General features: G+C 56.5%; 1 protein-coding gene across 13 annotated transcripts; it reads right to left on the reverse strand.

Annotated features, from left to right (window-relative positions):
- Nucleotides 1-239: 239 nt before the first annotated feature.
- Nucleotides 240-11263, reverse strand: TOR4A (torsin family 4 member A). Of its 13 annotated transcripts, none has more exons than XM_040607034.1 (2): nucleotides 11015-11263; nucleotides 240-3099 (listed from the first exon to the last, which is right to left on the reverse strand). In XM_040607034.1, the coding sequence occupies exon 2, from the start codon at nucleotides 3065-3067 to the stop codon at nucleotides 1505-1507; it is 1563 nt and encodes a 520-aa protein (XP_040462968.1). In that variant the 5' UTR covers nucleotides 3068-3099; nucleotides 11015-11263; the 3' UTR covers nucleotides 240-1504. The 13 variants fall into 13 exon arrangements, with proteins under 13 accessions (XP_040462968.1, XP_040462966.1, XP_040462964.1 ...); XM_040607032.1 differs by having other exon boundaries at nucleotides 240-3102; XM_040607030.1 differs by lacking the exon at nucleotides 11015-11263 and adding an exon at nucleotides 9853-9955 and having other exon boundaries at nucleotides 240-3102.
- Between the last annotated feature and the right edge of the window lie 2184 nt (nucleotides 11264-13447).

The following is a 13447-nucleotide window of genomic DNA, read 5'->3' on the forward strand; positions in this document are numbered from 1 at the left end:
CTGTGTGGCACACAGCCTTTGCTGCACTCTGTGGGTTTTGGATGGGGCTTACCATGAGCATACCTTGAGGAGCTGCACACACACACCCCACATCGAGGTGGACTGCAAGAAACACGCAGCAAAGCTGTAGCCTTCGCTCCCGATCCAAGTCAGCAAGAAGCACAGGCATGGCAGTGCAGCTACGTCGGCCCAGAAGATAAATTTGGGAGGGAAATCGCATTTCAATCAAATAAAGGAAATGTACTTAGAAGGATTTTATTCAGGATAGTTTGGATTTATTCCTGACAATAGTTCTGGAAGCAGGAGTTTGTGATGGAAGTCTTTGGAGACCAACGATTAGAAAGAGGCAAGTCAAACAGCCAGTGCAAACATCCATAGGATTACGTATATGATAATTCACAACAAATTGTAGAAGGAGATTTAGGTACAAAACCAAAACCTGAAAAAGCAACGTCATAAATACCTGCCCCGTTTGTCTGCTCAAACAAGGACATGTGCTTTCCCTCAGGTGCTTCCAGGCAGCACGCTCTCCCCGGGGTCTCGGTGGCAAAGAACCTCTTCTTGGCCTCGCAGGACTGGGAACAAGCCCAGGATTCCCACTGCACTCGGCCCAGACAGCCCAAACTGTCTTTTCCAGTGCGTGCTGCTTAATATCTGTCAGTTGCTATTTTGGGCTTTCTAGATAAGGAGTGTGGTGAACTGTACCCAGAAGCACAAAGCAGAAGAGCTCTCGGGAAGAGTTGCCACCACCAGACCTGAAACAATCCGTCGGTTATTTCTGCACTGGCTGGCACAGCTGAACAGTCTTCAAGACGAGCCCAAACAGACTTGCGGGGCAGAAATATCACTGGAGGTGCCAAAGGTGAGCTCAGGTATGAGCTCAGAAGAGCAACAGCTCAGGAACAGGTCCAAAAAGCAGTCTGGAGCACGCGGCCACACAGGAGCTGGGGAAAGCGGAGCTCTGACTGCCTGGGCGTTTGGGGGGTCAGGAGCCACAAATTCCCCCAGTTCTCCCAGGCATCCAGCACTGTCTCTGCTCCATGTACCACCAGCCAGGACCAAGCAAAGCAAAGACCTGAAGGCTGTGAGCCTGGAGGAGGAGTGAGACACAGCTACGTGTACTGCAGGGACAGTAACCCAGTTACTATTTCCCCCTCCTGTTTATATCCCACAGCGTCTGTTCTCATCTCACAGCTCCTCAATGACAAGTATCCCAAGTGAGTGTGAGAGGAACAAACAAAGCATCTCACAATTAATGGGAGGCTGCTTGGGCTTCGTTGCCCCTGCCTTATTCATGCAACATGAGGAACAAGTGAAGCATCTGGAGGAGACCAGAGGCCACGTTGCAGAGGAGCCCAGGCTGCCATCCCTCTACCTTGACCCCAGCAGAGTCAGTGCAGGGCTGAGAAAGGACGCTGGGACCACAGCCTGCTGTCACCTACTCCTCCATAAGCCCAGAATTTTGCAAATCCTAAGAGCAGGACTCGGTCTCTGCAGTGAATCACTACAACAGGTTGACTTTGGCCACAACCTGCTTGCAGCCCATGCTGGAATACTCCTTGTCCCCTGTAGTGTAGTAACTGAGCTGACTCGCTAAATTTTCGATGTGCTTCTGGTCAGGATACAGCCCTTCCCTCCTCATTTCCTCTAGGAAGCAGTTTATGACGTGAGTTTTCTCCAGAAGAACAAACGGGATGATGTCTGCAGACTTCCAGAGAGGGTGGGCATCAATCAGTACAGGCTGGATGATGCTGACCAGTTCTTCAGCTCCCCTTTGCTGATGCAGAAGCTCAGCAGATGCATTCTGGATAACAAACTTTGCTATTTCACCACCTCCTATGTTACTTATTAAAATGTAGATGGCATTGAGGAACTCATTAGTTTGATTGGGTTCAAAGAATCGGCTGAGAGTATCCAGCAGGACCGGAGACATGAGTTCAACCTCATCCAGAATAAACAATGGTATCTTCTCTTCTATTTCTGCTCTTGTAACCATGTCAGAAATCTTCCGAGACAAATCTATTTCACAAGTAAGAGGAGCCACCCCACTGGGGCAGTGGTGCATAACAAAGTACTGAAGCACAAAGTCATTGTCCATGACAGAACGAAAGTGTTTGGCCAGCAGCCAGCCAACATGACTCTTTCCAACTCCTGTCGGGCCATTTAAAGAGATTACTAGAGGCTTGTTGTGTATGTGGGTAGCCAGATAGTCTTTCAGTAATTCCATAATACTTTCCACAGCAACCTTCTGCCCAAATACTTCCCGGTGCATTGTTTTTTCCAAACCATCTAGGTCATATTTTTGGAGGTTATCATCCAGGTTCTCTATTGCATTGAGAATCTGGAAGAAGATAATGACAATGAGTAAGAGGAGGCAGCGTTTTGCCTTGCTTTTCTCCTCTGTTGGAAGGTATCTTTTTGTTTTATCTGGATACAGGACTATCCTAGATTTTCTGCGGTTCTTTTTCTGCCTGCATTTTTTCATTGCATACTGCTCCACAGATGTGTCAAAGGTAAAGTACCGGGAAGTTTCAAAGCCTGCCTCATTAAAGAAGGACATGGAAGGGCCGTACAGGCTAGTTCGGTTCAAGGAAAGCTGCCTTTGGAGCAGCCTTGTATGGACAAGCTCTGAAGACTTTTCTCGAGAGAGCTCTAAATGCAGGCGGCTTTTCTTTTGCAGCCGGTATCGTCGTCGCAAGCGGATGATTGCCCGCAAGGGGGAAGAAATAGAAGACATTTTCTTTGAAGCAGCTGGGATTTCAGCGTCCAGTACTTCTTCCCCATCGGTTTCATAGCAAGATGCCTCTCCTTTTGCATCACTCTCAGCGCAGGGCATTTCCCCTTCTCTGTCACTGTCAGCCCCGGGCATCTCTCCTTCCACACTGCTCTCAGCACAAGGTGCCTCTTCTTTTGCGTTGGTCTCAGCCCCAGGCATCTCTCCTCCTGCACTGCTCTCCGCACAGGGCACCTCTCCTTCGGTATCGCTCTCCGCACTGGGCACCTCTCCTCCCTCCGCAGCAGAGGACACGTCCCCATCCACCTCAGCAGAGGGCAGCTCTCCATCCATCTCGTCTGGTTCTTGCAGCCCATTCACATCATCTGCTTTGTGAAAAGCAAAAGAACAAAGTAAAACCAATTTGTAAGACCAGAAAGTGACCAATAACAGATTAGACAGATATCCCACTTTCTAACAGACAGAACCATTATCTGTAGCAATTGGCAATGGTAAGGTGGCAGAGAGACTTTCAGACCTAAGCTGATTTTCTGGAAGATGCTCTAGACGTGCAAAACTATGGATGAAATTCAGTGTAAATAAATGCAAATTGATGTATGTCACAAAACCAATCCTGCCTTCACATATAGAAGGAAATCTCAGAGCTGGCTGAAGCCAGAGCTGGGGAGCCCCGGGCAGACCGACCCATGCTCCGAACTGAACTTCCCAGTCCTATTTCCTTACATCTGCTGGATTTAAGCAGGACGAAAACCCACCCCTCCACACCTGCACACGTGCACACACACGTACACACTCCTATAGGAACAGCCACCCGCACAGCTGCTGCGGGGTGTGGGAGCGTGCATGGGAGTAACCTGCTATGAAAACGCTCTTGCCACGCAGGTTGTGGTGGCACAGCATCTCCCTGGGGGGATTCTTCCCCACCGATGGGTGTGCCAGCAGTGCCAGGCACTGCTGGCAGGGGGAGGAGGTGAGGGCAGTGTCCCCAGGCTGCCCCAGGACAGGAGGCGCTCAAACAGGTTGCAGAGAAGGGGCACAGCTGTGACTAAGCCTGCCAGCAGCACACAGCTGTGGGGAGAGGAGCGGGGCTGCCCCACAGCACCCCGACCCTCCTACCCCCACAGTCCTTCCCTGCCCCGTGTGCCCGTGCACTCACACCCCAGACACGTGGTGGATGCTGTGCCGTTCCCACACGAGACCCCGGAGCCACGCAGGAGAGCGCAGGGACATGAGCATCCCTGGGAATAACCTTCTGGATGGGGAACACATGGGCAAACCTCAGTCAGTGAACTAGGAAGAAGAGGAGAGGCCATGTTCCAGCAGTGGGATGCGATGACAAGAGGCACGGATTCGGGGGGCAAGCCGCCGCGAGAACACAGACCTCCAGCCCTGGATGCAGCCACACGGCGCAGGACCCCATGCACGACCACCTCCACGTGCCACAGTGCCAGGGACGGATCCATCCCTGCCTGACACGAAGGCAGTGGTGGCAGAAGCTGTGTCATGGTGGGAGGGCATTTCCCCACCGCCTCTGGACTGCGGCAGCGCTGACGCAAGGGACACTTTGCTGCCGTGACATCGCCAGCCCCGAGAGCAGGGAGGCAGCACGGGCAGAGCAAGGCAAGCCGCTTTCACCAGCCATCCAGGAAAAATCAAGCCTAGGTCTGGCTTAAAGCACCACATCCCTGGTGAGGAGGAGGAGGAGGTTCCCGAAAGGTTTGTTATTAACTCGCTTCGGCTCAGCAGGAAGTCACCAACCTGCAAAATGTCACGCTCCAGCGAAGGTTTTACTTCCCCTGCCACGAGGCTGACGCAGGCAGCCGCCCGCCGGCACATAGCGAGCAAAAGGGCGGCCGGGGATGCTGCGTGGGGAGTCACAGGGAAACGCTCCCAGGCGTCTCCTCGCTTCACCCTGCTCCTTCCCCGGCCCCTCCGAAGTGCCGGGACACGCCGAGCAAAGCCTTCACCCCCGCCTCGGGGACAAGCTGACTGCTACTCCATGTGCTGGCAGCCGGCTCCTTGTGGGAAGGAGCTGGGGCCAGCCCAGCGCTAATTGCTGGACGAGCTACTGCTGTGCAGCAATTAGCCCCGAGTACTAATTGCTGACCATTTGCAGGCTTTGGCCGTGCCCAGAGCAAAACCAGTTGGATGAGATTCCTGCAAACAGGCACAGAGACAGTGTTTGGCAGGAGGTCTAGGGGCCCACTGCTAACCAGGGATGCCAGGGAGCCCCGGGTTGTCCCCACACCACCCTGGGGTCACACCTTTGCTTCTCTTCATCTTGCACGCTTTGCGCTGCTCACACAGTGCCAGAAGGTCCCCAAAAGGTTGGCTGTTCCCAGAGCTGCTGGGAAGCAGCCTGTGCAGCACAGACTGGCACAGACGCGGTCCCCAGGGAGCGGGGACATGGCAGAGCTCAGCCTGGGGCCAGGACAGCCCTCCTGGCTGTAACACACATCAGTGCAAACGCACGGTGAAGCTCTCTCAGCCCCAAACCCACGCAGGTATAGAGGGGGCTGATTGAATGCCGGGGGGAAGCTGTGGGAGTTCATGGGAAAAGGCTTAAGGATCAGAAGGACACGGGCAGGGAAATAGAGACATCCCAAACGCTCCCCTGGGGCAGCGGCACACAGCAGGCTGCCATCCCACCCTGCCCCTAGCCCTGGCCGAAGCATGAAGTGGCTCAGCTCCTTGCACCCAGAGCCAGCTCTCTGACCACTGCTGTGTTCGTGCGGGGAAGCTGGTGGAAAACAGCAAGGACTGAGCGCTATTAGCTGGGAGATGCTTAAGACCTTCTTTCCCAAAAGCTGTGAGCCCAAACAGCACATCCATCCCACCAGCATGGGATGCCCAACCCTCCAGATGAGCCGAGTGAGGCAGGGTGGAGGGACCAAATCCCATCCTCAGCAAGAAATCTGTCCAGTCACGCATATAATAATCCCATTAATACCGTGACTCAGTTCCTAATACCTGCTGGTATTTACATAGGACTCAAGTTTTGTGAGAGCAGCCCCCGCTTGCTCAACACCAGACCGGGGCCAGGGCAGGCAGCTGTGCTAGCCCAGCAGCGCTGCCAGCCTGCAGAGATGGGCATTCAGCAGCTTAATTAGATGTTTGGCAAAAACGATAGGAAAAAGAACCCGGCCATGCAGCCTGCAGCATCACAAGTGCTTGTGCAAACACCGTTAGTTGCTGCTCTGCGCCCGCTCCGGCCGCACGGCAGGAAGGCTTGCTTTTAGCTCTGCTGAGAAACCTCCAGCCTTCCTCCTTCAGCTCTTCCCCAACATTTGCCTTTGTGCATGACCCTGCTCCTGCCAAAACAAGGTTTCCACAACAGACCAGCCTGTGCAGCAGTCAGAGGCAGCTGGGAGGGAACTGGGACAGGACTGGGGAGGGGCAGCCCCCGGGCAGATGATGTTTGTGGGTAGACAGTGCCCAGTTTGCAGGAGACATGGGCTGACAGCAGCCAGAGAAACGTGTCCCCAGTTAAAGTGCCGGCTGCTGAATCCCAAGGATGGCACTGGAGAGGAGGGAGCTGCCCCCCAGACTCAGGCTCTTTGGGTTAGCAAAGGTGCTGGGAAAAGGGAACAGCTGGAAAATTCCAAAAGCTGATCCCCCATCCCAGCTGAAATCCAACCCCATCTGACCAAAACTGAATATTTACAGGGGGCATGTGGAGCAAAACAGCCCCTGGCAGCAGGGGCTGCGGATCGAAGGGTTTCCGTGGCTGGGAGCAAAAATCCTGGCTGCTGGCAGAGTCCAGCACGGCCCCGGTGCAGGGCACAGCCCTGGCACTCCGCATTGCAGCTCCCCACAAACACTGCTCAGAAACAAGCTGAGACACATGGTTTGCTTCACCGCTTGAGCTCGGGGTCTACAGGCACTCACCCTCCCCAAAAACGCAGCACAAAGGTGACAGCCAAGCAATGCAAAAGCCACCCGTGTTGCCCCGAGAGCCTGCTCGCCACCAAGCCCTGCCAGCCTCCCTCCCAGCTCAAACATTTTACCAAGCTCCAAAGACTGAGACCAATTGGGAAGGGCAGCAAGCGCAGGGAAAGAGCCTGGAGCATCCCAAACCAGCAGGAACAGGAGGGTCCCCACAAAACTGGGGCGTTTTTTGGTGGGAAGGGTCCATTGGGACCAGCAGGAGGTGGTGGTGGGGATGGAGCTTGAAGTGGCCGAAGCCGAGGGGTGCCCCAGTGACCCTCCGCGGGGTGGGGGGCAGGATGGGGGAGCCGAACCAAGCGCAGTTACCCACAGCGTCTTCCTTGAGGCCGACTGCTGGCGTTCCTCTTCGGCTGCCGAGCCCAGCCCCCGGCCTTGGACAGGCCAGCTGCTCCTCTGGCCCCCCTTATCCGTATAAAAACCCAACCGCAGAGAGGAAATGGTGAGGAGGAGTGGCTGGCAGCGGCACTTCCTTCTCCCCGTCTTCTCTCCCCTCTCTTGCTCAAAGCCCTCCTCGGTGGCTGCCGTCACGGTGGCATCGTGCAAAGAAACACGAATCCCAGGTGTCCGCAGCAGGATGGGGATGGGGCAGCGGGATGAGCTCATCACCCGCGCAGCCTCGAAAGCCCAAAGTTCAGGCAAAACATCCCCACCCTCTGGGGTGTAATTAGCTGGGAGCCCGTCACCAACAAAGGTCGAAGCGGTGATGCTTTGGGAGGTTATCGGGGCTGTCCCAGAGCTGGTGCAGCTTGGGGATGAGGGACCTTGTCAGCAGGGAAAACAGGGAGGGCAGAAAATTAAGTGAATCCGGGGAAAAAATGGTGAGTCCATAAAAAAACAGTGAGTCTGGAAAAAACCAGCAAGTCCAGAAGAGTTATTTGTCTGTCCCTGGGCAGGCTCCTGCACCACAGCAGCTCCTCTGCCCCAGCCACCCCAACCCCGCGGTGGCTTTTGGCCCCTTGGCAGCCCCCAGCCCCACGGCAGCGGGACATGGGGGCAGCCGGGCCAGGCCGCACAGCTGCTGCAGGACTGACCTCTGCCAGGGACGGCGCGGGCACCCCGAGCCCTCGCTGCACAAAAACTCCCCAGGGAAAATCCACTTACTTCTTCCACCAGCTGCATTGTGAGGAGGAGGAAGCAGCGGAGTTTTTTCTGTACCTGGCAGTGCAAGGGCTCATCACAGCAGCTCCACCTCGCCTCCACCTGCAGCTCAGCTTTCCTTTAGCCCTAATGAACCTGCCCCGACACCTCCCACCTGCGCTTGCACAATCCGGCCAAAGCTTTTCTCCCCAAAAGCAAGCCCATTTGGCAAAGCCAGAGCAGCAATGCCACCTCTTGCCAGTCTTTCAAGCTCCTGTTGTTGGATAAACCCCCAGCTGGAACCCACTCCCTGTGAGAACAGCTGCCCAGGGCTAAAAATAAAGGAAAAAAAACCCAATTTGGGGTGTTTTGGATCATCGCAGTGCAGATCCCACCCTGGCTGTGATACATATCAAGGTCCCAGCATCTCCGTGGGAAGGGGATGCTCCGAGCAGGATCCCCGCAGCCCAGACATGCAAAGTCTCCCTGACCCTGTGCTGGGTGGCCGGACGTGCCTCCACTGTGGCAAGGGAAGATTTGCCTAACAAATCCTTGCAAATGTGGGGATTTGTGTCACGAAGGCAGAGGAGCTCAGCTGCAGGACAGCCACTGGCATGGAAAAGCTGGGAGCTGCTCTCAAGGTTGGGAAGCCCGGCAGGGCTGACCCCAAGCTGGAGGTCCCCTCCGGAGGAGCTTGGGCAGGGATTTCAGGAGTAGCCATGAAAATAAATGTTTTTCTGGCTAATTCAGATTTTTGTGAAGGAAGATATTCCCACAAGCAGCACGGTTGAAAACCATTTAAGAAAAAGAAAAGCAATGCCCCCCCAAGCAATTAGAGGAGCAAGAAGCTCCCAGCCACCACCCAAGGGCTGTGAGCAAACCTTAACAGCCCAGAAAAAAAATTATTGCTGAAACTGGGAAGGAGCGTGAGCCATCCCCAGCGCCCCTTGGGCAGGTGGGGGGGCATGGGGGGCAGGCAGCCTTGGAAATGCAGCAGGAAGGCAAGGGAGAGTGGAAGCAGGGCTCGAAGCAATGCCTCCAGGGATGCTTACCCTGCCTGGGAAATGGCATTGCTAAACCCCTCCCCAGCTGTGGGGACAGAGAGCTGGCGGGGGCCATGGCCAGAGCAGACGGTGACAAGCTCTTGGTTACAGTGGGGACGTGGGAGCAACCTGTGTAGGACCCTGGTGGTGCTGGGGGAGCTGGATGGCACGTGGGGACCTCAGCGGGGCAGCGTGGCCACCACCAGCCTGTGCCGGGGGCCACACACAGCCATGGGGTGCCCGTGCAGGTGACAGGTGATGGACGCAGGGTGCTGCAGGGCTGGCGCTGGCAGCTGGGGATGCTGTCCTGGTGCCAACGCTAACCAGCCTCCCAAATCCTTGGCTCAGTCTGGGGTAGCTGCCAAGAAAGCCAGGGGGGCGCCTGGGGGGAGCGGGAGGACGGGGCAGGGGCATCGCTGGCACCAAGAGGTGTCCCATGTGGGGACGTCCCTCCAGTGTGACCCATCGGGCAGGCGGGGAGAAGGGGGACAGGACTGTAGAAACTGGCTGCTGCTGGTGTTCCTGGCCAATACCTCCTCGTGCTGCTGCTGCCCCTGCCGCGGCCCTGGTGTGGGGGCTGCATCCCCCCCATGGGGCTTTGGGGACCTCTGGCACCCCAAAGTAGAGGGAACAAGCTTCCGTGCCATGGGGAGGGGACATCCTGGGGGGGCGGGCACATGTTGGCATGGTGACAATGCAACGGGGGGCGTCTGTATGTGGGGGACAACATAGTGGGGTGGGTGCTGCGTGGGGAGCAATGCAATGGGGGAGCAGTGCCTGGGGGGCCCCCCACATGCAATGGAGTGGGCTGTGTACATGGGGGGGCTGTGCAATGGCGGGGACATGCACAGGCAGGGTGGCAGTGGCAGGGGGGTGCAGGGGGACAGTGCAGCTATGGGGGGGGGGGGGGGCACCCCTGTGCACTGGGGCCGTGCACCCGGGGGGCTGTCTGCATGCAATGGGGCGGCGCGATGGGGTGGGTCTGTACAGGGCAGCGGTGTGGGGGGGTTGGGACCCTCTCTCCTGCCAACCCCAGTCCCCTCCACTCACCTTGGGGCCACAAGCCCTGTCCCGTGTCCCTGCCGGTGCCGGAGCCCCGCGCCGGGCCCCAGGCAGGGAGGAAATGGTGGCTGGGGATCGGGCCGAGCGGCTGCGGGGCCACGGCCCTTCCTGCAGCCACGAATGCAAATCCTGCGCAAACACAGCCTCTCCCACAGCTCTGCCCCACCACGGCGCGCCTCGGGGGGAAAAGGGGCGAGAAAGCCCCGGGGACAGGGGAACGGCCACCTCCGAGCCAAGATTGTGGTACCAGTTACCGACCTGTACCCACTGGTTTGGGTACCCACGGGTGATGGGCACCCCCCGATACTGGTACCCACCGGAAAGCATCGCCAGAGGTTGGGGCGCCCGCATGGTCCCTTGCTGCTGGGCACCAACTCAGAGACAATGTTAGGGGTTTCCTGCATATTTTTTTTGGCACATCGCCTGCGTAGCCAAAATACCTCCAGGGCTGATGAGCAGCAGCTGCATCCCTGACACGTGCACCCCAAGCCCCTCTGCTCCCCTGGGAAGGCAGAACAAGGTGAACGAACCCCCGCAGGGCCAGCAGGTCCCTTTGCAGGGAAGCTATGGGTGCCCACATCCCAGAACAGATCCAGGGTGAGCCCCAGCAGCTCCAGGATGGAGGGTCCCACACCCACAGTGCTGGCCTTGCCTGGAGAAACTTTGCAAAAAAGGAGGAAATCCATCAAAAAAAGCAGCTAAAGGCCGCCAAAAAGGTCTCGGGCTTGGAACTGCCAGGAAAACGGATGTAGAGATCAGAAATACACCCCATGGATGCAAAGCTTGGAGCAGGCAGGGAGCAGGCAGGTGGCCCTGAAACCAAGTGAGAGAAGGGGAAACGGCACCAGGGTGAGGACACAGAACCCCCTGAGCAGCCCCACAGACCCCAAACTCAGAGCCAGCCCTCCCTGCAGCCCCCCAAAAAGAATAAAAGTTAAAATAAAATAATCTGATCCATGGTAGGCAGCAGCTTCCTTGCGTGGGGCTTCCCAAGCAGCTGGCAGGCAGCATCCCCTGGGAGCACCACGTGCAGGATCCAGCCCCGCAGCATCATTTCCAGAGCCACATGTCCCTCTTCTGAGCATTGAGCTGCCACACTAGCGATGGCCTGGGCTGTTGGATGGTTTTTTTTTCCTTTTATATCACCCACCTTGCGTTGATCTGCCCTGAATCCTCTACCGCTGCTCCAGCCCCTCACTTCCACGGGGCTTCTCCACACCGCCAGCCCTCCTGCATCCTAAACCCGGCGGCGTATCAGCAAGAAGCAAGGTCCCTCAGCGTCAAACCGGCAGCAGATCAGCAATTCCCCGGGCAGGATGCAGTCCCAGAGCCGTGGAGCCAGACCCTGCGCTCTTCCCAATCTCACCCCTCGCAAAGAATTCCAGCCTTCATAAGCAGCCCTGCTTTAACACATCCTAAATAACCCAAACAGTTTATCTGTGGGCCGGGGAATGTCCCCTGTAGGGACGCCGCATCCTGCTTAGGTTATCATGGCCCTTCTAAACAGTTTATAAATAGACCACGGCAAATGAGGGCGACCGCTCTTTTTGAAGGAAAGTGTGGATTTTTATCTAATTTCTTTTTTTAAAGCCACTCAAGGGGCGCTGGTCCAGATGACAGCGTCTCACCCCCAATTTAAATCCGCTGCTGCTTCCTCCTCCAGCTGAGCTCCATCCCCACCTCAGTAAAACCATTAAAAAAGGGGGAAATACAACGAAAGATGGGCTTGGCAGCTTCGCCCCCTCATGTGCTGGCCTCGGTGAAGGCTGCGGTCACGCCACGAGGCGCCGGCCGGGCTCAGCGCCAGGGCGGCAATGGGAAGGGTGCTGGGTGGGCAAGCGGAGAGGGCAGGGACCCGTGTCACGCACGGCTGCACCTCGGAGGCTTCATGTTCACACTGCTTCTTCCCTTGGGAAAAAAGTGGAAAATTTGGGAGGAAAAATGGAAAACTTGGGAAATAATTTGGTGAAGATGGAGAGCAGCGAGTGCCCGCAGCCACTCCTCTGCGGCGGGTGGGACAGCCACCTACGCGGCGTCCCGCAGTCAGCGTCCCCCCGGTGCCATAAATGTTGACTCATTTCACAAGCGGCAATCAGGGAGAATCATTGTGACACGCTCCCCCATAAAGGGGTGTTCACAGGAAGGATTTATACCATGCAACAAGGGCGTCGGTAAAACACCCCAGAGGAACTGAAGCCATTTCCAAACATCTAAGGAGTAAAGAAATGGGGTTTTCCGTGCATTTGAGCGATAGGGTTTTTTTTCTTTCCTCTAAAAGTGGAAGCGATTTGCAAAAGTGAGGGACCTGGGGCAGGGCTTTGCCCCAGCCAGCACATGTAGCTCTGGCTGGAAGCGATGCGGCTGCATGGCAAATGGCACAGGGAAGAGCACAAAGCCCTTTCTTCTCCCCAGCTTCCTCCGTTCAGGCTGAAAAATTGCCTTTCCAGCTTGTTTCAATTAATTTTAAGGCTTTTACATTCCACAAAAGCTAAAGTGTTCATTAAACCAAATTTTTTCCTATTCTAATACTTTGAAAAGACCATGCTCAGCTGGTGGCTCCAGCTCAGCCACGCCAGGACCTTCCGTGGGGAGGGAAACAACTCCGGGTCCCCTCCGCAGCGGCGACACTCGCCCTCCCGCTCAGAATGGCCAAACTCATCACATCCCACAGGGGCAGCATCAAGGCAGCTGGGAAAAGTCAGGGCAGGAAAGGTGCTCATCCCATCCCTTCCCCACCCTGACCCCCCAAGCACCAGCAGAGCTTTGGGCACGGTGGGGAGGGCTGGATGTGCCCCGCATCTCATCACGGGGAGGCTGGCAGCGCTGCTGGGGATGGGGTATGGCTAGGGCACACTCACCGCGCCGCAGCAGCCTGCCTTGCGGGGGGAGGAATATATCCACCTGTGCTCACAGATAAAGAAATATTTTTGCATCTACAAGCACAGCAGAACTGGCCAGGGCCCTGGCGTCACTCACAGCCACCATCCCTGCCCCAGCAGCCGGCCCTGCCTGCACCAGTGGCCAGGGACAGCCCTGGCTGCCAGCAGCCCCGCTGCAATGCTGGTGGTTCCTTTGATCTCAAAAGATCAAAAAGAGCCATTTGCCTGCGCCGTCGCAGCCGCAGCGTGCCCAGACATTCAATGGTCAGCCACGAAGCGCGGAGTGGGACGTGCCATGGCACACCCGGCGCAGCTCCAGCTCCTGCGGCTGGCAGACACTGACCCTGTGGCTGCCTGCCTTTCCAGATACTTCCACATGCTCAAACAGTTTTCTTTCCTGAAAGAGTAAAACAAAACAAGAGAAGCTGCCAAACGCAGCCCTGGGGCTCTGCACCTGCAGCACATACAGAGAAGAGGATTCTTCAAGGGATATCTGCACAGGCTGCCCACGTCTTCCTCCATCTCGCCTTCCCATGGCATGCGAGTTTTGGATGGAGCCCAGACACTTCTGGGCTGCTTTGATTTATTTAGTGGCAGGTGAGCGTCAACAAGGCTGTATGTTAAATAGGAGTTGCTTTCCGTGTTCCGCGGGCCTCTCGTGCACCAGGACGCACAGCAGTGCAGCCGGGGTTGCAGGCTGCTCC

This window comes from Falco naumanni, chromosome 9 (genome assembly GCF_017639655.2).
Source record: "Falco naumanni isolate bFalNau1 chromosome 9, bFalNau1.pat, whole genome shotgun sequence".
Taxonomy (NCBI): Eukaryota; Metazoa; Chordata; class Aves; order Falconiformes; family Falconidae; genus Falco; species Falco naumanni.